This window comes from Seriola dumerili, unplaced genomic scaffold (assembly GCF_002260705.1).
Source record: "Seriola dumerili isolate Sdu_G_001 unplaced genomic scaffold, Sdu_1.0 BDQW01000017.1, whole genome shotgun sequence".
Classification (NCBI taxonomy): Eukaryota; Metazoa; Chordata; class Actinopteri; order Carangiformes; family Carangidae; genus Seriola; species Seriola dumerili.
The window spans coordinates 2,298,794-2,321,702 of record NW_019174272.1 but is presented as its reverse complement, the minus strand read 5'-3'; the positions used below and the strand labels follow the sequence as shown (position 1 = coordinate 2,321,702).

At 40.8% G+C, this 22,909-nt stretch overlaps 2 protein-coding genes across 3 annotated transcripts in view; one reads left to right on the top strand and one right to left on the bottom strand.

The window, feature by feature from the left end:
* The first annotated feature begins 16,130 nt into the window (after positions 1–16,130).
* ccnh (cyclin H) lies at positions 16,131–21,746 on the top strand. The gene is made up of 9 exons (XM_022752319.1): positions 16,131–16,486; positions 16,580–16,702; positions 16,792–16,865; positions 17,386–17,599; positions 17,739–17,902; positions 18,368–18,438; positions 18,572–18,677; positions 20,895–20,958; positions 21,074–21,746. The coding sequence occupies exons 1-9, from the start codon at positions 16,370–16,372 to the stop codon at positions 21,098–21,100; spliced, it is 960 nt and encodes a 319-aa protein (XP_022608040.1). The 5' UTR covers positions 16,131–16,369; the 3' UTR covers positions 21,101–21,746.
* Positions 19,036–22,909, bottom strand: part of rasa1 (RAS p21 protein activator 1) — a 28,668-nt gene continuing 24,794 nt past the window's right edge. Inside the window, exons 24-26 of one of the 2 annotated variants that reach the window (XM_022752303.1) lie at positions 22,549–22,683; positions 22,381–22,460; positions 19,036–20,522 (exon numbers count right to left, since the gene is read on the bottom strand). In XM_022752303.1, the coding sequence (XP_022608024.1) occupies positions 20,474–20,522; positions 22,381–22,460; positions 22,549–22,683 (264 nt within the window). In that variant the 3' untranslated portion in view covers positions 19,036–20,473. Of the gene's footprint in view, positions 20,523–21,425; positions 22,461–22,548; positions 22,684–22,909 lie in introns of those variants that run through there. The other variant, XM_022752310.1, reaches the window with a different exon arrangement.

Below are 22,909 nucleotides of genomic sequence, written 5' to 3'. Positions count from 1 at the left end.
AAAGAGGATCTCAGAGGGATCTGGATAGGAAACAGTGTGAGGTAAACTGTGATCCATTATGTTGGGTGACATTTTGGTCTATTAAATCCTCAAATAATGGGTACATGAAAACCTTTTTGAGCTGATTTCAGGTTCAAACAGCCTTGACAAAAAGATTAAAAAAGTAAAGAGATAGCATCATTCTTGACCTTGAAAATCATCTTAATTCAAGGTCTTCTTGGCTTTTTCCAGATAAACAGCAAGAGAGCAAACAGCAACCACTGATGACCATGAGATGCAGAAAAGGCTAGTGACTGAACCTTGAGTTAAGATTATTTTGTCAACTATTCTAGAAAACGATATTTGTTATGAAAAATATGTTATGAATTGCAATGAATGCAAATAAGCTATGAATTGTTTTTTTGCTTAAAAATGAATAACATTTGAGGGAATGCTACATTTAGCATATATTAAATAAATAAAACATCCAGTACTATTATACACACATATACATATAATTATGATATGATTTGGGATTAAAAATGTCATTGCAAGCTTCAAAACTAGTCGTCCAGAGCAAAATGTTTGTCTGGAGCTTGATATTGATAAATGTCTTTGAAGCCACAGGCAAACGGAACTAAACTGAATCCCCAAACTGGGACACTCAACCAGTGGCTGAGGTCAAGGGTTAAATGACTGAGGTCAGAGAGTCTTGAACCTCTGTCGAGGGACCTCTCAGATCAATGAATGGGTGTTGAACATGTGTACTCGTTGTAGGGGATTGATTAGAGGATGGATAAGTGTCAGAGCGGTTCATTGGTCTCTGATCAGTGTTACTAAGAATAATGCTGCTATCCTATCTTTATAAAAGAACAATAGGATATGATAAAAAGCAAACAACCAAACGTTTTCACTGACAAGTCAAAGTATACGACTGAAAAGCCAACAACTTATCCAAATCACACACCAAAATACTTCATATTTAGCTGTTCTTTAGAACACACATTATCTGAGACCTTACGCCTTTATGATGTGACAAATGCTGTAGTTGCAGTTTGGTTTGGTATAGAGAAAGATCATTGAGGAAACATTGTTATTTGCTTCAAAACGACAAATTTGTGGGGGACCTTTGTTGTCATGGTTACAATAATTACCAACTGGTTAAGAGTCAGGAATGATTGTGGTATAAAAAAAGACAATGTTGGAGAGGGGAAATAAATCCAGTGTTTTGTTGACTCATCCATCCATCTCAACCTATGCAGATTTTGTTGCTCTATAATAATGTCTGCCACGCTAGAGGCATCATCACTCGAACGTAAACATACTGTATGTCATTTTGGGGAACTTTGGGAGGACAGTGCACCGACAGGCACCAAAGAAAATAAACTTGACATTTAATATAGAGATACCTGTTCCACTTCTTCTGTCTCCTTGAAACCTTGACTGCCTGGCGTTGACCTGACGCTGTGACCAGACTTGGCCCAGGCTGTGCCCAGGCTGTGCCCAGGCAGGTACCAGCTCAGATCAGCACCCCACTCTTTGGCTTGGGCCAGAAATTAAAATACGTCTCCCCCTTTGCCTACTTTCATCTACAGCCAACTGTCCAGCCAAGCATACCCTATGCCTCCTCACCCCTGCCTCCTCTTATCCTCGTCCTCCTCCTGCCTCTGCTTTCTCTCTCATGCAGGAGACCAAGAGTGGCATGCAGGGACAAACCTGAAACCTTAAAAAAAAAAAGAAGAAGAAGAAGAAGAAAACGGGAGGGGACATTGAAGGGTGGGGATGGTGAGGAAGAAAAGAGGCGAGGAGAAAAAGAGAAACGCACATTGTACTTTTCAAATGGATGGGAAATGATTCGCTGGGATTTGCTGACAATTATACGGTGGGGTTTAATCAATTCGGACCATTCACAGCGTGGAGAGGGCTGATCCCCCAGTACAAAGGAACAGACCGTGGGAGGGCGGTACCTGAGAAAGCGCCGGCCTGGTGTAAGTAACATGAGGCAACACTCCCCTCCCCACACATTGCACCGCAGCATATGGCCCCTCTCTGAACTTATTAGCTGGCGGATTAAGGCCAATCGCAGAGACCCAAGGGCCTGTGGCTGCCACCATCGCACCCTCCCTCGCTCCCCTTCACCCCTAAGAATGAGGCTGATTGACAAGGGACATTGTGTTGGGCACCTAGATTGCCACACCCCTCACTTACCCTGTCATGTGGTGCAGTTTGATGAGGTTATTTGGTAGAGAGAACAGCATCTGACCATTAACCTTACAGCCATAGAACTCACTGTACATACGCTTACAAATTACTGCCTCGTGTTACATCGGAACAGCTCCCGTCAAACTTGTCTACATCATAATATTTCATAAGATAATTTTACCTTTTTTGCCCTGACCACTATGGTAATTCTACCTGCAAATTAGCAAGCTGCTCGGCTATCGAGTGGATTAAAAGCACCTGAATGTGAACACACAGATTAGCCCTGTAGATATGAAGTCTAATTAGCATCTCATTGCAACTCGACATGCGAGCTCAACATGAGTGCAGACACGCTGAGAGAAAAGGCTGCATTGGCCAGGGGTTGATTATAGGTCCATTATGCACACAGTACTTAGTGATGGGCTGAGAGTAGGAATTAAGAGCTTGATGGCTACTGCGAGGGGACCTGGGCTGAAGTACAGGGGTGTTAGCAGTCAACAGGGTCTCAGGTCTACAGGAGGCCAAGACTGGGGGAGGCTATACAGTAGTCTCTGGCCTTCCTGAGTATTCATGGAGAGAGATTTGACAAGAGAGGAGCCCCCTATTTAAGCCCTCATTTGATCTGGCAAGCGGCAGGTGATCCTCTGCCTCTTTTTGTGTCAGACCACAGGGGTTTGCCGACCCCTCATGACCTGTCTTACCTGGCGCCCTTCAGGACACCTCATTTAGAGAGGAAGAGTATCCACCCATTGCGGATCTCCACCTGGACACAGGGCGGCAGGGTCAGCTCCATACTGAGACAGCAGGGATGCTCAAGGCCTGCTTTGCTAATCCCCTCACATACTAGGAGATGTTGGAGGACCCAGAGGTCAGGGATGGAGCAGAGAAGCCATCTTCCTGGTTCTTTTAGACAGGATTAGAGGCCCAGCAGGGGTAGGTCTTCAGGAGCAAGGCCTCGCGCTTGGAAATCACGCTTGGAAGATGGCCCAGCTTTGGTCCACTTCCCTCCTGAGACCACACGTGACCTATGACCTCACAGAGATAGCGCCAAGCCACAACTTATGCTGAGAAGCACAACGATGGTGAGTCTATCACAGCTACAGAGTTGACAAAATGCAATATCGCCTATTGTGGGAAACCTCTTCTCCGTTTTATGGTTCTCTCCAAGTGAGTTCTTGTTTGTTTGTTTGTTTGTTTGCTTTCGTGAAGGAGTTGTCGTTAGGCGAGAGCCGAACAGTTGATCTTTAATGAGAGGGGAAATCCTCTCCCCCTTCCCCCTGCTGGATGGTTCTCTATACCTTATCTTTTACCCCCACCCCCACTCCCCCTGCTTGCTTTCATGTGTGTCTCGTCATTCTAGGGTGAGTGACTGCGCCTCAGACTTGCGTCTTTCAGAACCAATGATTAATGCTCTTTGAGGGGGGGGGGGGGGGGGGGGTACACGGGGGGTTGTGTGCATTGCATCTCACTGTCTTTACATACAAAGCAAAAGACCCTGCTTTTTCCTACACAAACAATGACACCACAGAGGAAGCAGGGGTAAGAGAAACATGCAGGCAGCTGGTGCTCCACAGACATAGACATGGACTTTCAAATAGTCAAATCGTTTTTTTTTTCTCACAGATCTCCAGACAAACCCACCTTGGTCCAATCAACACTTCTGCACTTTGTATCTCACCATTTCTGACACTCTCTCACCTCTGAGAACACCCCAGAAGCCCGGCCTCTCTCATCACAAGCTTTTCTCACAACAAAATTAGCCACAGTATGGGCGAGTGAGAAAAAACTATTTTCAGAGCGAATATATCCAGGGCTAAACAAATATGGCAAATGAGATGAATGTAGATGGGACCAAAAATACAAACCATTGTATTCAGAAAACATTTACCCATAATTGCATTTGGATTACATTTGATTTAATTCCATCACTCTTTCCCTTATTGAATGATAATAAAAATCATAAAAGAATGAGCTTATCAGCGATCACCACACTAAATGCTTGTAATGCTCAATAGCATTTAGCAGAGGCTATTAGATAACCATAGTGATAAAACCTAGAATAGCATCAATGCAAGGGTAACTGTTAACATTTCAGATTAGCTCCATGCTGAACTTCGGGGTTCATTTGGTTGCATTTGCTTCCATTATCGACTGAATAAGCAGATCTGGCTGGCAGAGATCCATTTCTCTCCACACACTGTAGCACTCTATCTCTGTCTGAGCCCACTCAAATCACGTTAGACAGTCAAATCAGGTTAGCTCCTCTTTAGCTTCTAACGTACTTTTAATTCAAAGCATCACTTCATCGACACCAGACGTGTTGGCATGCCAGAGCCCGAGTTGTCAGCGCCTCTGCACTGATCCACATCCACCGGGGTCAGACAGATCAGGATACTGAGCCAGTCTGTTCGAGTCTGTGTGTGTGTGTGTGTGCGTGCGTGTGTGTGTGTGTGTGTGTGTGTGTGTGTGTGTGTGTGTGTGTGTGTGTGTGTGGCTGTGTGTGTGTGTGTGTGTGTGTGTGTGTGCGTGTGTGTGTGTGTGTGTGTGTGGGGGGGGTGGGGGGGGGGGGGGGGGGTTGGACCATGAGTTTATTTTAGGGTTGGATGAGAAAGAGTTTACTGACAATCTGGCAGTCCTTCACACTGACATGTGTGTTTGTTGGTACACACAGCCCGTCACAGGCCTCCATGACCCTGCGCTGTCACCGAGGGTTGAGTGCGTGACAACACGCTGCTGTTTGTGCTGCGGAGGACCACAGTTTGTTGAGGGTGGGTTGGTGTGGGCAAGGACAAGTGTGGGGGTCGGAGCTTAGGACAGAGGTTGTGTCAAAACTGCCAGTCTCTGTGGTTATTGTAGGGCATGGAAATACACCCACTGAAGTGTTTTCCCACGATCATGACTCCAAATTGATTTGCACATTTATCCCACAAAACGTGAATCAGAACAATGTAAAAACTTAAGTTGATATCTTCATATTTTTATGCTGAAACAACAGATTTCATTCTTCTCAAAAAGGTAAAAATGGCAAGTAAGAAATAAAGAGCATCTTTTTGGACAATATAGATGAGGATCATCAAAACTGACAGTTCTTATCCATACGTCACTCGTCATGTGAACTTTGTGATTGTATTGGCCATTCATTTCTGACTGACCGCAAATTCACGTGAAAAGCAGACTTATAGGCAGAGAGTCACACTGTGCATTACCTATAATGAATCAGTAGGGTGGATGTAGAACGGCAGCAGTACTGAATGCAGTATTTCATAGCTTTTTACTCCCAGGGTTTGGTGTTGACATTGTTAGAGTCCATCTACAAACCAGGCTGGATTTATCAACAGACCCCTGCTCTTATCCCTCTCGCTGTCTGTCCATTTCTATAAGCAAAAAGGTTCCAGGGAGCAAAGAGATGTACAAGGTGCAATGAAAGAGAGACACACTCTCTGTTAGAAGTCGAATTGCTGAATCCTTTCATGTGCCTGAGGCCACACTTGCCTCATGTAAGACTAAATAAACCTCTTTTAAACAGAGATCCCGTTATATTGCCGCTAAGAAGACCTCTCATTATACCAGTTCTGCTTTTTTACATTGAGCCAAACAAAGCTCTGCCCCTAAGACTACCTGACCATATATGAAATAAATAAAAAAAAAACCAAAGGGCTTAGGCTGAGCTGGTGAGGTTTTAAGTTGCAAGAATAAAAGCAAAACTCCTATAACTAGATTTAAAAACATCTTGCACTGTCTGCTTTTTTTTTTATCATATTGGAGATATTGGTTACTGCATGATTCCTAAATAATCTCTCATGACTTCACTGTCTTAGACATTTTACTAATACTGTATCTCCCTAATGTCTTTCTCCTGCACCATTTCTCTGCTTCTGCAGTGGCATTTTGTTGCACTCCACACACATGGAACAATTACGCTCTTGAAAATAACTGAGACATGCAGGTTGGTTCTGACTCATGTACATGCCAGGAGGTGGAGTCAGGTAGTCTGATTGTCTGAGGCTAATAACAGTAGAGTGGGAGGAAGAGGTGCACAGAGGAGATGTTAAAAAGGCTATAAGGCTTACAGTGGGTGTAGGAGGATGTCTGGGTCTAAACGTGTGTGTGTGTGTGTGTGTGTGTGTGTGTTTGCATAAGGGCACAGTGTAAGTGTAGGCACAGTGTGATACGCTAACCCTATTCTGATGAATGTGTGGGATGTGAGGACAGTTGCGGAGCCCCAGAGCCAATCTGTTCAGGACCCTCACTGTAGCCTGAGGGCCTCCTCAGTGCCTTCCTCTACCTGTCTGTCTCTATTTTCCACTCTTCCGCTACTCAAACACTCCTGGATTGTCTGAATAAAAATGTTTCCCTTGTAGTTTTGAGTGGGTGCATTTCTAACTTTTTTGTGGGAAATTCCACAGCTTAAGTTCTAAAAAAAAAAATCTGAAAAATGACTCAGAAGTATTAATCAATAAATAAAAGTTGAGATGTGTTGAGTTGTGATTTGATTTTATACTGCTCCTTGCTATTATGCAAAAAATATGATTCGACAAATCAAATTCACATCCAACTGACTATTCTTCAAAAGATAAACCTTGTCAATAATTAACTGAAAATTTATTTTTAATATTTCTCCAAGCCATTATTAGCATTATTTTTGCTGACAAGTCCATCCCATCATTAAAAGTGGCTCACACTAAGCCAAATGCATAATGCCCTCCTCTGTTGAGACTGTGAATTAGCTGCTTCGTTACAATACAGTACAGAGGGAAGCCTCACGACAATCACTCCGTAGCAACACTGTAATAACTGTGCTATGCATCAACAAATAGACATTACAAAATGTGTGAAATATAGATGACACAAACACTTTGTAAATGTAATTTTTGCATTTGAACTGATAAGTGGTGTAATATACAGAGCTGGAATCAAATAAAGATTGTGTGAGAGGAAGAAGAGAGTGATGCAGGATGAGTGTGTGATGGAGCCGAGCAGCAGACAGAATAAGGTGGTTTTGATCAGAGTTTCTCTGGGATAATTGTCAGGATCTGCTGTTTGGAAGATGACTGACAAAAGGAAAAATATGACAGTGGAATTTGTTGAGGAAACATGAAAATGTGTCAAACATCCGTCAAACAAAGAAATGCAATATTTATGGATTCTTGAAGAACCTCTCTCTCTCCCTCTGTAGACACACACACACACACACACACACACACACACACACACACACAGACACACACGGCGACACAAACATGCAAGCATATTGTTCAAGTCTTCTCAGCGCCTTCTCCACAAATCATTTCCCATGTCGTCATGCGTCTCCCTAACGTTCTCTCGTAAAGGGATTAACATGCAAAAAAGGTTGTTTACATAACAATGACAAGAGTGTTTAAAAATCCACACTTTAAAACATGATTATGATAAGCATGTGCAAGTCTTAACAGAGCTCGAGCACACGGGAGAGGATTTTTATTCTTCTACTACTCGTAATGGTTTTGATGATTGAAGGACTACAGGTACAGTACAACACACTGACCGCTTCATATAATGTTCAGTGTTTATACCTGAAAATTGAAAGAAAACTGCAGCAATCCACTTCATAATGTGCTTTTTGATACTCTTTTTTGTAGGACCTTGAATTCTTTTCTATTTTACCTTCACTATTATGAGAGTGCACACAAATCCTGACGAAAGGTTGGTAAAAACAAGGAAAATAAAATAAAATTACTTAACCAATATTTTAATTCAACAGATGACTTGATGTTTGATATTAAATGTGTATAAAAATCATATATTTGTATTTATGAAATATTAGATCAAAGTAAGATTTATTATGCCCACTCATCAAGCTATTGACACATAACACCCAACATGCACTTGCACAGGTGGTAAACAGATATACACACTGTCATTGCCAATAGTAATACAGAGAAAGAAAGAAAGAAAGAAAGAAAGAAAGAAAGAAAGAAAGAAAGAAAGAAAGAAAGAAAGATTTTTTTTGTTTTTTCAAGAGAGCCTGTTGATTAATTAGAGCTAAAGTCTGAAGACCTCCGGGTATCCCTCACCTCTCTCTCACACACACACACACACACACACACACACACACACACAAACAGTCACACTCACACACCTACTAAGAAAACAAAACCCCACTAATCATTTGAAGCCTGTGCTTTGTAGGTGGGGCCCAGTCATTATCAGGCCTCAGCAGTGTGGGTTTTTGTTGGTTTTAGCTTTGCATCCTCAATCAATCGCTAACAGGAAGAGCTTTAATCAGGGTTTTTAAAGCAGCTGTACAAGAGGTGGGCCGGCCCTTTGTCCGGGTCTGAAAGGCTGATCGGAGGGGAGTCCTCTTGCGTTTCTTTACATTCACCTGCTGGGCCCTATTGGGTCTCTTTCTGAAAGAAAAGGACAAGGGAAATGAATAAAGAACACAGGCAAAGTGTGGGTCTGCTCAACCAGCCTATGGGTTAATCAAGGAGCTACTTGTCATCTCCACAGAGTCTCACAGTTCTGGTGGTTAAGCTCTCCCCTTCTCTTTCCCATGCCAATTCAAAACACTGAGGAGCTGGGCCGGGACGAACAACAGCGCGACATAACACAACCATGAGCTAATGATATGCTACTTTGAAATGAATGTATGAAGCGGGACGGGAGGGTGCTGGCAAAGGGGAAAGACAGAGAGGAGAAACTTTATGAATCACAGAGAAACACAATTTTGAGAGTCTGAATATATGGGAAAAAGAATGAAATGAAATCTAAAACAGATTCAAAAATATTGTGCTGCAGGAAAACGTGTTTTTCAGAAAGTTATTTCGTTTAATACAAACACTAGTTACAGACAGGCACCCACAATAGGCCTGTTTCAAACTGGAGTAGATGCTCCACATTGAGCTTACAAAATCACTAAGGCAATCCAACATGCGCACATGCACACGCACACACACACACACACACACACACACACATATATATATATATATATATATTCTGTTTTTCTTTTTTGTTATTTTGATTTTTTCTTGTTATTTAGGCACTTGAGTTACTATAGCTTACACCCCAGCCATGCACATAAACTAATTTGAGGAAAAAACACTTCAAACACCTCCCTTAGAGATTTAACACATGCGCAACCTCCTAAGGTGGTGTAAGTTCAGATCTCACCAAGACCCTGAATTTGAAGAAAATCTAAATATATATAGATATATACATATATATCTATATATATGTATAGATACATATGTACATATATATCTTTATCAAGAAATTGTTATTTGCAAAGGTGCAGTGGGGCAACATCTGCTCAGTTTCAAAACCTAGTAAATGATGCTCTTACCCCATCTAGTGAAAAGAGATAGTAATTCACACAAGTGAATGAGTCTGTGTGTGTGTGTGTGTGTGTGTGTGTGTGCGTGTGTGCATGCGTGCGTGTGTGTGTGTGTGTTTGAGCGTACATAGAATGTGGTAGTGGGTTCTTAAAAGAACCTCTAAAAGAACTTAAAAGAGGAAACAAAGGTATTAATATAATTCAAAATGTGATGCAAGCATTGGAAAATATTTATAGACTTAGTGAAAGGAAAAAAATCAAAAAATAAATAATAATAAAAAAATATTACACTGTTGATTATATTAATTTGCTTCCCTTTAATATTCCTCACACAAAGACTAAAATAGGGTTTTATTTAATCAGGGCGTCATGGAAAAATCTGTAACAGATTACAAGTTGAAAAAACATATTATATTATTATTATATTATTAAACTATACTATACTATTATCATTGTTGTTGATTTGTAGTTGCTGTTGTTGTTGATGGTTTTATCAACATTCATCGATCATCATCACAATTCAGAACAGCAAAAAATGCTTTTCATAGCATTCAAATTTGTATTTCAAAAATGTGGTAAATATGAATTTAGAATTACAATTCCAATGTCAACTTTAGAAAAACATTATTAAAAAAAATAATAAATTACTAAGCCATACCAGCACCATATGATGATAATAATCATTGTTAACAATTACATTTATTTATTTATTTATATGTTTTCTATTGCTATCCATTTGTTGAAATCAGTTGAAACTGAGCAAAGGTCCAAATCAACATTTTGTATCAACATGTTTTCTGTAAAAAAGAGAAAATAAAAAAAAAAGTTCAACCCAACGTTTATGACATTTCCAGGATAAAAAGTGTGCAATTTGTGGACCACAGAGAGTGCTTTGGAATTATGCATGTACTTTAAACGTCAGATTTGTCAGAGACAATGTAGACTGGTGACTAATGGCTGATCCACCTGACAGGGCTTTTTGTTGGAGTCCACAGGAAGTCCACAGGAAGCCTTCAGTGCTCTCCAGCAGGGACTGATGCACTTATAAGAATGCTCTCTAACAAAAGGGATGGCGGCAATTAGGAAAACAAAAGAGGGGAGGGTGCCAGTGATTATAGCAGGAGCACTTCAACAGCCAACACCCAGCTTTCACACTGTCAATTAGAGAAGCCATGAAGAGCGTCAGAAAATACCCCTTCTACTGGTTAATATTTGAGAAATTTGTTTCGGTAAAAGGTCTGTTATTACAGTTAAAGAAAATATGAATAAAAATATTATTCATTTCAAATATGTATTTGTGTGTGATTATTGTACCAAGTTGGATGTTATGTCTATATATATATATATATATATATATATATATATAAAAAACATGGGGAAAAAAGTATTTTGACATTTTTTCCTTAGTCTGTTATTATATCTGTCTGTCATTATATTTGATTTTATTTCCTGGAATGAACGAGGCATGTAAACTGTGAACCCGTCTGAGTAGAAAATTGAAAATGAACATCGTGTTAAATTCATAATGACTGCATTTAGACTCACTTAAGCATGCTCAATTAACAAAAATTCAAAATGAGAAAAATACACTGTATGCATATGCGGGTTTAATTTTATTCACTGTAATTTTTACAAGCTACATTTTAAAAGCTTGTTTTGGCTGATTTGCAGTGTTTGAGTGTTGATTTTGACAAGCACTCATCGCAGAAGGTCAGCAATTCACCTGTAAGTCGGGAAATTACCCTGCCTAATTTTTGCTGTCCTTCAGGTGCAGCCTGACAGCCTCCTTTGCATTTTAATGCAGACAACCTGATTATTAAATCTTAGAGGGCTTTTTTTGTTTGAAATAAATGGTTTGGGTTGCTGGGCAACCTGACTTGATCAAACACGATTCCCCTCCCCCATTTTGAAGCTCATAATTCCTCATTTATATTCAGGCATCTAGTTCTTAATTAGATTAAGATGCATAACCCCCCACTGTGAGCAAATTCAGACTGATGTACAAATCTCTCTCTCTCTCTCTCTCTCTCTCTCTCACACACACACACACACACACAAAATATATATATATATATATATATATATATGTATAGCGCTTTGCTTTAGTGATGTACACATCCATTAAAAAATCATGGCTGATTTTTTGCAGGTGTCTAATTTTTAAATTAATTAATTCGTATGTAAAATAAAAATAAATAAATAAATAAATAAAAAGCATTCATTTTAAATGTAAAATTTAAAGCATAATGTTTTGTACACTCCACTGTGGCATTAAAGGTCACTTTAATATCAGAATTTCAGTTGCAAACTGAACTTTACCTATGTAATTCTGACAGAAAATATATAAATATTATCTAAATAAATTAAACATTTTGTAAGGGAAAAAAAACTGCCACACAACACAACATTCAGCCCAAATAGTAGGACACAATAGTAGGACACATTCATGTTCAAAATCATAAACACACTCCAGCACTTTGGTAAGAAAAAGAGAGGAGACGAGCCATATATTACTCTCGCAGCACACTACATGCATCCATTTCACCCAAATGGCCTGGCTATTTAGAAAGGTGAGGGCATAGCACGTTGATATAAAGGGTCATTTGGAGGACTTGTTGGAGCTTTGCACTGTGAAGGATGAGGTTTTCACCAGAATGGCTGCACTTTAACACCGTTCTATCCGTCCCTCTCTACATTTCACTCAAAGCTAAGACGCTCAGAATGATGGAGCACAATGTGTGTTCTTCACTCCCCCGTGTTTTAAATCCTAGCAACCATTTACAAATGAGCATGAATTACTTTGTTTTCTAAATAAAACACTTCCATCTAAACTCACTGAGGGAAAAAAAATCAGAAACGTTTTTGCACTGTTTGCATTTATCTTCAAGGTAAAGTTAAAATGGGTCATCAAATTTCCTCCAATTCTCACTGGTATGACTGTGGAGGAAAAAGTTGTATGCATATAGCAAACCAAGGACAGTTGGATTTGCCATAAAGAGCATGCCATTTTTGCTGTCCCTAGAGCTATGGCTTTGATTGAATCCTGAAATGAGTTGAAATGTCACAAATCCCTACCAATATGCTAGAAATGAAAATTGGCCTTGGGGTTTTAAGGTTCCCATTAAGGGTGTGCTTAACACGTTCTGTTAAGTGTGGTTCGAGTGCATCAAAAATACAACATAATTACGTGTCTCTATGCACTCAAGCAAAATGTCCTTAAAATTCCTCAATGCTGAAGTGCAAGAGAGCACAGGATCAGGCCTCAACAGGACTGAAGCGAGGGAAGAGCCAAGAGGCAGCTGGGTCCAAATTAAACCTAGCAATATTTGAGCAAAACGGGAGCAATTATCATGTCAGACCTGTACCAAAAAATCTGGCTAATTCCTTTATTTTCCTGCAGAATGTTAGTGATGTGAACTTAAAGCAGAATTTTCTGAAAAAAATCTGAAATCACATTCAGATTGGAGCAACAAAGCATTGATGTCTGAATACTGACACTCCTGTAAAAATGGCTGTCATCAGCAAATTCATTTGTATATCATAGTATATCTGGCTACTTGTATGTCGAATTATAGTATATGACACCCTCTGCAGTGTCTTGTTTTATTATAAATAATAAACTCTGCCTCTACATCGGCATTTCCTTTCAGACTGGTAATGCCTGCCTCGCTGTGAATGCACTGATTTGATACAACCGTCCTCCCTCCTCTCCATCCCTCATCTCTCAGGTAGCTGTATTTTCAGGAAACAGGAAAATGATTTTCCTCTCTGCTTACTATTCACGTCACGTAAAGTGGGTCTGTGTTCCTCATTTAGTTCTGTACTGTACAGCTGGGGAGCTGTCCGGCACGCGGCGGCAGTATGCAAATGAGACTGGATTTGAATGGAGATGGAGGTAGACACAAAGCTCAATTAGGGACAGAGAGAGAGGGAGACGGTGGGGGAGCGTTGAGTGTCTGGAGGGGCGGGGGGAGGGGAACGAAAAACCCTGGGCTGTTAAATGCCAACCTGAGGAAACCAATGTACAGACACATTGAAACACAAAGGCACACACAGATGTGAATGCACTTAAATAGCCAGACAGATTTCTGAATTCTTCGGGCAGGCAGCTGATATCTGAGGGGCTCAGACGACTCATCTCTGTGATGTGTTTTGGTCACACCAGTCACAGTGAGAGTATCCCACATCATCCATATCACACATATCATCAAAACAGAAAGGTATCATGTGCACTTCCTCTTTTGTTTCAAGCCCAATGAGAGACTCTCCCATGCAGCAAAAAATATGAGGGGAGAATGGTGGCCATTTTGTTCTTGGGTGTTAGCCGATGCCCAGCAGCAGTACATATCACCTGACCCAGCGCCTGTATGAGTGTCCTTGGAGGAGTCTTTGACATCAGCACTGCCACCCCTGGTTGCCACAGCAACCGCAGCACTATTAAGGGGGGGGGGGGCTTTTGTGCAGGATGAAGGGCAAAATAATTAATATGCACATACAGGGAGTTTGAATGAGGATTTAATTGTATTTGTTGGTGTGTGAAGCTGAAATGGATTGAACGCTGCAGCAAAAACGAGGAATATCAGAGAAGGGGAAAAAGAGATTAAGCAAGCTCATTGGTCAGAGACATCATTTGCATCGTTGTCAAGGTTATTTCCAAATTCCTTCCTTTCATACAAGAAAGTAACTTCATAGATGAGACGGTGGGGAGGTGGGCCACGGGGTGGGGATTATCCTCCTACAGCTTCTCCTTCTCCTCCTCCTCCTCCTCCTCAGCATTATCATCATCATGAATAGTTTACAAAGCTGTGTACAGCCAAGGTGATGCTTCACACAGCACAAATCTGTCGGTCAACGATTGAATTTTAGCTGACTTTGTGTACAGGAACTGCAGTCGTTTCTCTGTGCCTGGAGAGGTTTTCATATGCAGCTGAAATATAACAGACAGGAGTGCAAACTTACTCAAGGAGGATGAGACTAACTTGATCAGGGAGGCTCAGATATCATTCAGGGGATCTGGTGATGGCACAAAGTCACCCAGGTCTGATTTCCCATAAAACACTGCCTGTCAGATTATATAGGCACAATCTTTACTCACAGTGGCACACATGCCTGACCCAACATTTTGTGCCTCTCTTCAAAACCCCTCACACACACACACTCATACAGAGAACGAGACTTTTACTATCTGCCTCAGTGTCAGTAGCATCCAAGCATTTCTTCTGTACAGCCAAAAAATATCAAATTCACACGTATGTAAATATATAGATTTTTTTTGTTTGTTGCAGAATTATGCGAAATAGCAGAGGGAAACATGTTTGGTTAGACTGACAACACAGACGTAGGCTACATGCAGTCACTCATGCACTCACGCACGCACGCATTATACGCCCTATCAGCGCGCGCACATACAGTAAACGTTGCCATGGTCTCATCAATAATGCATCGGCACTTCATGTTTATGCAATTTACAGGGCAAGACCGAGCGATGGATACTGTAGATGCATCCTAAGCCCGGCGCACACTGAACGTATAGCGTTACACAAGCCTATCACAGACAGAGCTCAGACATAAAAGTTCACATCTTTTCTGCCTGTAGAGAAAGAGATTAAGATAATAAAACAGTCTCCAGCACATACCTGTTAAAGCATTATTTCTTTGATTCTGGTTTATGCAGGCTCGAAGGGCTTCATGATAACACCGCACTAAGGAAATAAAACTGTAGCTGTGGTGATATGCAAATTAACGGCTCCCGCCGAATGCACGGGCATTTATTATTCATAAATTACTCATGTTTATGCAAATTACGGTATACGGAAACACTGGTGGGGGGTTGAGTGGCTCCCTCTAAACACACTGCGTGATTCAATTTCTGTTCTGCTCTTCCATCTAAAATGATCCAAAATCCAAGCATTTGACCCACATGGTCATGAAGCAGCTCAGTTGTCAAGTTTCACCCAGGTAGTCAATCTGGGGGTGGGAAAAGAAAAAAAAAGAAAGAAAAAAAGTGGAGAGAAGTGTGCAAACCGGGTATGGGGAAAATCCTGAAGCATATGGATAGTTAGTGGAACACACCAGTGAGTGTAGGCCTATATTTGTGGACAAACCTTGGTATTTTATCTATTTATTCACCCTATATATTCCCTATTTTATTTTGTTCTTCTAAAGCATGTTGGCTAGGGCTTGCTGTCATGGAAAGTCTCTCAACCAGTGGGACGCAAAGGGTAGTGATACATTTTAATAAAAAAAAAATATGTTAAGCATAACGTATAGACTGTATCACTTAACTATGTTTGAAATCTACAATAATTGATATAGGTTTTAATAGTGTTAGTTGCTACATTTGCAAAAATGAATCCAAATTGCAAATTGTTCTTACCTCACAGGCAAAGTTATTTGTTTAATATTTATAAGATTTAAGTCTTAAAAATAAGGGAAACGAAAACGTGATTGTTTGAGTTTTGTGTGTGCGTGTGTGCATGCATGCGTGTGTGTGTGTGTCTGCGTGTGTGTGTGCGAAAGAGAGAGAGAGAAACAGAGAGAGAGAGAGAGAGAGAGAGAGAGAGAGAGAGAGAGAGAGAGAAGCCCGTTTCTTTTGCGCAGTGTAGCGTACACTACGGTAGTCATCAGAAGGGGACGGCGTTGACGTAAAAGAGTGGCGACGCGCACCAACTTTGTTATTGCCAATTTTCGCTTCTTTTTATTTTTAGAAATCACTCAAATCGGGAACTAAATGGACTAACGTATATTTAGTAACAAAAAGCTTAAGTTAATTGATGCTATCGCGAGTCTGTCGCACTGTGAGCCGTCAACCAAGTCTAATTTTCGCTCCCTGCTCGTGTTTGTTCGCCTTGTATCGGGCAGTTTTCTGCGACCATGTTCCACAACAGCTCACAGAGAAAATATTGGATTTTTAAAAGTGAAGACGAAGTTGAGCATATGAGATGCAAGGCCAATCATAAATTCCGTAACAAGATACTAGAAAGTGGGAAGGTAAGCGGCATATAAAAACAAACCAGGGAAACAGGTCAGTGTGTGATAGTTTGCTTTACCTCGTACTCCTGCTCCTGTCTCTGTGTGTCTCAGCCCGGGGTGAGTGAGTCCATGTTCCTGGAGCGTCACGAAGAAGACGTTTTATTTAGACACTATGAGAGGAGGCTGCTGGATTTCTGCAACGCTTTTAAGCCTGCAATGCCCAAGTCTGTGGTGGTATGTACAGTACTATGAACTTTCTTCATCACAACAGTGTGATCTTAGTGCGGGAAGACGTGTGAACCATGTGTGTCTCACCTGTGCAGGGTACAGCCATCATGTACTTCAGAAGATTCTACCTGAACAACTCTATTATGGAGTATCACCCCCGGATTATCATGTGAGTATAGTGCTGATCATGGGCCTTATTTAAAGGGACTGTATCTGATCAAAATAGAACAGTGCACTGCACTGAGAGATATGTTTTAGGGGAGTATAAAAAGGTGTGTGCATGTAATGTGCCAGTTCCCAATATTTTATCAGATCTTCATTATTGGAAACAAGTGATAAAGTGTTGTGGTATTTTTCCCAACTGAAGCAGCTCCATTTTGGAAAAGAAGCTTTTCTACTGATGCAGGTAGATGGATGTTAGGTGGAGAAATAGTTCAGTTGAACACTTGAACACGACACTGTTTTATTCAGTTCATTATCGCACATCAATCCAGGCTCATCTCTGTGTTGAGTAAAGTATTATAAAGGCTAAAAGAGGAGGAATTGTTAAGCGTGGTATTTAGAAAAGATTAAGTTTGTCTTTGCATAGGGTATGTGTACAACAACCAAACTTGCTGATTAAAAAGTATTGTTTGGGCTCGTTCTTACCAGTCTATTCAAGTTATTTCAAAGTCACCTTCTTGTTTCAGGCTTACTTGTGCGTACCTGTCCTGTAAGGTGGATGAGTTCAACGTGTCCAGCACACAATTTGTCGGCAACCTTCTGCAGGAAAGCCCTGCTGGACAAGAGAGGGTTCTGGAGCAAATCCTGGAGTATGAGCTGCTGCTGATCCAACAGCTCAATTTCCACCTGGTGGTCCACAACCCCTACAGACCCATGGAGGGCCTGCTCATTGACCTCAAGGTGGGCGGGCTCCGAGAGAGTTTTAAATGTTACTTTTGAACGCATACACTGTTGCTGTGCTAATCTAGCTCACTTAGAAGTTATGATTATATGTCTTGTCTCAATTAATTATTGCCTTTTCATAAATGTCATGCCTCAGACTAGATACCCCACGCTGGAGAGCCCAGAATCACTGAGGAAGAGTGCTGATGACTTTCTGACTCAGGCAACCATGACAGACGCAGGGCTGCTGTTTCCCCCCTCTCAGATCGCTCTGACAGCTGTTCTGAACAGCGCCTCAAGAGCCGGTCTCAGTATGGAGAGGTGGGCCATTTATTTGTGCTCAAGTGAAAACATTTAACAGTGATCTGGTAGATTTTGAAATACTGTTTATCCTGTCTATTACTACCAACGAATCCAATGAGAATTTAGAGCCTTCTTCACTTCAGTAAAAGAATATTTGGATTATTTTTAAAAATTGTTTTCAATAACAATAAATGCAAACAGGCAAATTCAGGCACAGTAAGTTGCTAATGGAGAAATTGGACCCTAAACGCACAATTAAATGTTACATGGATTGTTTTTTAATTATGCTTGATATATGTGATATATTAGGTAAAATTTCTCTGAATTAGTTCTGTTGTCTGTATATTGCACCAAAGTGTCAGTGACATTTTAAAACAAAAATTTCATGTGAAAAGGTTGAGTCCTGATAATCAACTGGCTGCTTTCATTCTTTTATGTGTTAATGGAAAATAATCCACTTTGTTTGTTGTTTGAAATTCCCAGCTACCTGACTGAATGCATGGGACTGAGAGAGGACAAAGAGACGCTCTCAAAGATGTATGACTCGATGAGACGTGAGTAAACTGCACTTTCAGTCTGAAGCCACATGATGGTGATATTGAGCTCAGTTTTACATTTTGTTGCCTTGTGGTACACAGTAGAGGTCTTATGTGAGATTTAAAGAAATGTTTTTCTCTGTACATCCAGGGATGAAAACCCTCCTAAAGAAGTATGAACTTCCCAAATCGGAGGAGGTGAATCCTTACAAACAGAGGTTGGAGAGGATTCATGCTGAATTTGCCACTTCAAGCAAGTAAGGAGAAGTGACCTGCTCATGTTTGTTGTAGTGCATACTTAAGAGATTTCTTAAATCCAAGGCACATAGTAATATATTGTCATATTAAGTCAGAATTTGTGACTTATTATGCAGCGCAGAAATCTTAACACTTGAAACTATAAACAAATGATCAACATCAGTCCTTTATCTACCTCTCATATTAAGATGCAATAAGGGTGGTGTAATTCTAGGTATATTTTAAGTTTCAGTGTGATAATACCAGTTTTACTGTGTAGCATTTGTAATCATAGATTGAATTTCTATACCCCACACCCAAGTGAACAACTCCAGGTTTCCACTGTCATATGTAGTAACAGTTTTATTTTAGCCAGGTAGTCGTATCTAAGATGCAAAAGGTTCAAGGTACAGTATCAGGTAGAAAAATAAAAAGGAACACATCATCATCAGCTGTATGAAATACAGAAAGGAAATACAACAGCACGCCACATTCCTACCTACATCATCCATACCATGAAGCCCAGCTGATATTGGTATCGCTGATGAGGAGACTTTTAGGCTCGTTTCGTTATCACGCATCTGTCGCCAGTTTGTCTGTTAACACTTGGTGAGGTCGGTGAGGTCCGTGGTATCTTAAGTGCAGCTACAGTAAACAGTCTGGTAAACTCTTGAGCTATGACAGGCACAGATTCAGACGTTGCAGCTGCTTGAATCATCAGGAGGCACGTGAGGCCAACCCTTACAAACTAGAAGTTGATCAATCTGTGCATGGCATGACTTCTCAGGATGAATTCATATGAAAACAGTTGGTGCAGAGGTGTACTGAAAACACCACCTGTGATGGCGGCAGCGCAGGAGAGACTGCAAAATGCATGAAAGCTTTCGTTCACATCCCCAAGGCATAGAGGGAGTTCAGGTGATGTTTGTTAGAGCAGCATATATGTAGGCCCACACACTATAGCAGTATCCATTCAAGGTTAACACATGCACAGGAAAGGTTACAGATATCTCCTACAAACTCATAGACTATCCCTCAGTTCTGTTCAGCTATGTCATACACAAACACCTTTTACTTCTATACAAGCCTAAGTATATATCAACAAACAAAGCAGCATATAAAAACAAGTGGTTCGAGTGCTGCGTGGTAGTTCATACACAAAGATGGTGGAAATGGTTTTGAAGGAAGAGCTTATCATAAACTCAGGTGATGTGGGCAAGAGGATGGTGTGAAGAGAGGGAGTTAAGGCTTGTGTCGTCTTGGAGAGAGGTGCTATGTTTAAATTCCCTGATGACGGCAGAAAAAGCTACTTCAATGCTTTGGATTGCCGCCCCTCTGATGTCCTCACAAGTTTTGTCCAAGTAAAGCAGTGGCTAATCAGTGTGCCCCCATTTTTCTGGCTCCGTGTCAGTCACCAGCCATTACTGGTGAAACTTGTGAGGGAGTGGCAGGCATACCAGGATAAAAGAAGCTCAAACTTCTCTGCAGTTGACTGTATCTCAGGTCCATCTTCATAGAAATCATCTCGTACGTGACAAGGCTTCTTGTCAAAGTTTGATCAGTTCAACACACTGTTGGTGTCTGAAGAATTTTGGGAAGGGCTTTGGAAGGACAGTATTCAGATATGCAGCAAGTGGTTTCCCATGGAGAACAGCCATATTGCGTTTGAACTGCCAGGAATCTAGGCCACATGCTTATAAATACAAACTGACTTTAGTCTTCGGTCGTGCACCTCATGGGGTGAGGCCTCACTTTGGCTGGCTGGCTGTGTGGTCTGACTACCACACTTTGATTCTCGGGTGGAAATCCGTAAAACTCACATTACCTGGATGGCAGCAGCCAGTGACATGATGGTGCACTCTGTCCTGTAAGATAAAGTGGAATTGTTTGTGAAAGGCACACGTTTAGGAATCACTGTTTTGGCGTATATTAGGATCAGTCTGTTTATAGCTATTCCGACATGGTGTAAACTAGTCTAAATTAAGTCAATGAAGCAATTAAAAATGAGACATGGAGAACTAGGACTACTCATGGTGATCATGAAAATGTAGTGGACACTAGATGTCACTCTTTAACTGAGTGTTGATAATGGACAGTTCACATAAACACTGAAGATATGAAACACCAACAGTTCACCAACAATTACGGCTTGCAAAGACAACTTGTGATACACAGATTTCTTTCCAAAACTAATTGTACACTCAACTTCTCATAGTAAAAATGTCTTTGTATTGCAGCAAACGAAAGCGAGGGTATGAAGAAGATGGCCATGTAGCAAAAGAACCACGTTTGGCAGAAGAGGTGAGACAGTGTGTAGCTACAGGCTGACATTCACGCAAACTTTGTCCCAAGGTAAATGCCTCATGTTTTTGGGTAGAATTCTTCCTAAATCGGCTCAACTTTTGTTTCATTTCAGGAATGGACAGATGAAGACCTGCTATGAACTCAACATAGTTGTGGAATCAAACAGAGTTTTAAGTTATTATACTACTTAATTCCAGGATTTAGATGTCACTGACCAAACCTAGAAAACACAATAGTGTGTCACAAAGAGTTTGCAAGTATGCATGTCATATTTACTTTTCTACATGACACTGCAGTCAATCTTTGGTTTGCCTTTGTTCTGCAGTGAGAATAAAGATATTTTTCTACATATTGTCGTCATGGTTATGTGGATTAAAGGCAGAATGGTGACATATTCCTTTAAAGTAACAAAGCCACATACATTTCTCCACCTTTGTCAGGGGACAATGAAAGACTCCATAATCTACTTTACAAAAACTGTTTAATAAGTGCATGCATGTCTGATACATTCTGTACTATTCCAAAAAATTTACTGCTGTAAACACTTTCATTTTACTTGGTTTCTCTGATTATGTGTCTTGTCTGGCATTCAGAAGTTTCAAAAAAGACTTAACCAAATAATCAAAAAATAGCTGATACAATCGGAGGAAAAAAAAATTCAGCTCATCTCTCTTATATACTCATGATTCCAGCAAGAGAATTTATTCTTAATATAAAATAACCATACTTTTCTGAAAGACTTTGTTCCAATCTAGAAACCAAAGAAAGAAAAAAAAAAAAAAAAAGACAAATAGACAGAAATGCTAGTTTCAGCACTTTGCGGATATTGTCACAACCTTAAAATAAATCAGTCACTAATTACAGTATAAAAAGCATTATCGCTCATAATCCAGTTACCAGAAAAGGGGACCGAGAGAACTAGCTTCTTCTTGTCAGTTTCCTCATATTGAGCCAGAAGGGGAGGGGGGGGGGTACACTTTGGCAACCTGTGCTGTCAAAACACATAGTGGGTACAAAGAAACCTCATTTGAAATCTTTATATTTGGCCCTTGTGATGAAGGGAATGAAATGTACCCAAGTCAGAATCATGAACACAGTTTATGAAGGAAAAATAATTTTCCTGTGCATACAGCTGTCAGTCACTGGCGCAAGTTTTTTTTTTTTCTTTTTGTTTTTAAAATACTGCATCAGTTGTTGTACTCAGCCGCTGTTGTTGCATAGCTCTCTTGTGGTGAACGGGACAAGATGGCAGGTGGGTGGGGATGGGCGGGACTATCAGAGGAGGACATGATGGAGGGTGGAGGTGGAGGGGTTGCCATGGTGATGAGGGTAGAGCATGCTAGGTCTCCTCTGTGCTGCACTCCGCTGGAGGAGACTTGACGGAAGGATGGGAAGATGGGAGGAGGAGTGCAGTACTACCTGTTGCTGTTGGACATGGCATACTGAGCCTGCTTCTGCTGGAGGAGCTCTGTGATGGCCAGCAGCTTTTTCAACACATGCTGCAGAGAGGAAAGAGGAATTAGATCAACCTTCTGAAACGGGGTGGCATAAATCGTGTGCTCAGCCGAGATATCATGGGTCTCTGACCTGCTGCGCTCCCCTCTCGTTGCTCAGCGTCCGGAGCTCGTCTGAGTGTGTGGCACAGACCTCATGCAGTGCAGCCAAGTCCCGGGACAGGTCTGTCCTAAAGTGCTCTGTGGCTTCAGGGAGGTCAGGGACATTCTAGTAAAACAGACACATGACTTGTCTAAGCTTGTGAAACAGAGTCAGAGCTGCAACTACAAATTATCATTATTATTATTATTTTGTTTGTTATCTATTAATCAGCTGATTATTTTCTTGATTTATCATTTTGTCTACAAAATGTAAAGGTCCATCATAATTTCCCAGAGGCTAATATGACTAATATTTAAATTGCTTGCTTGATTTGACAAACAATCTATAACCA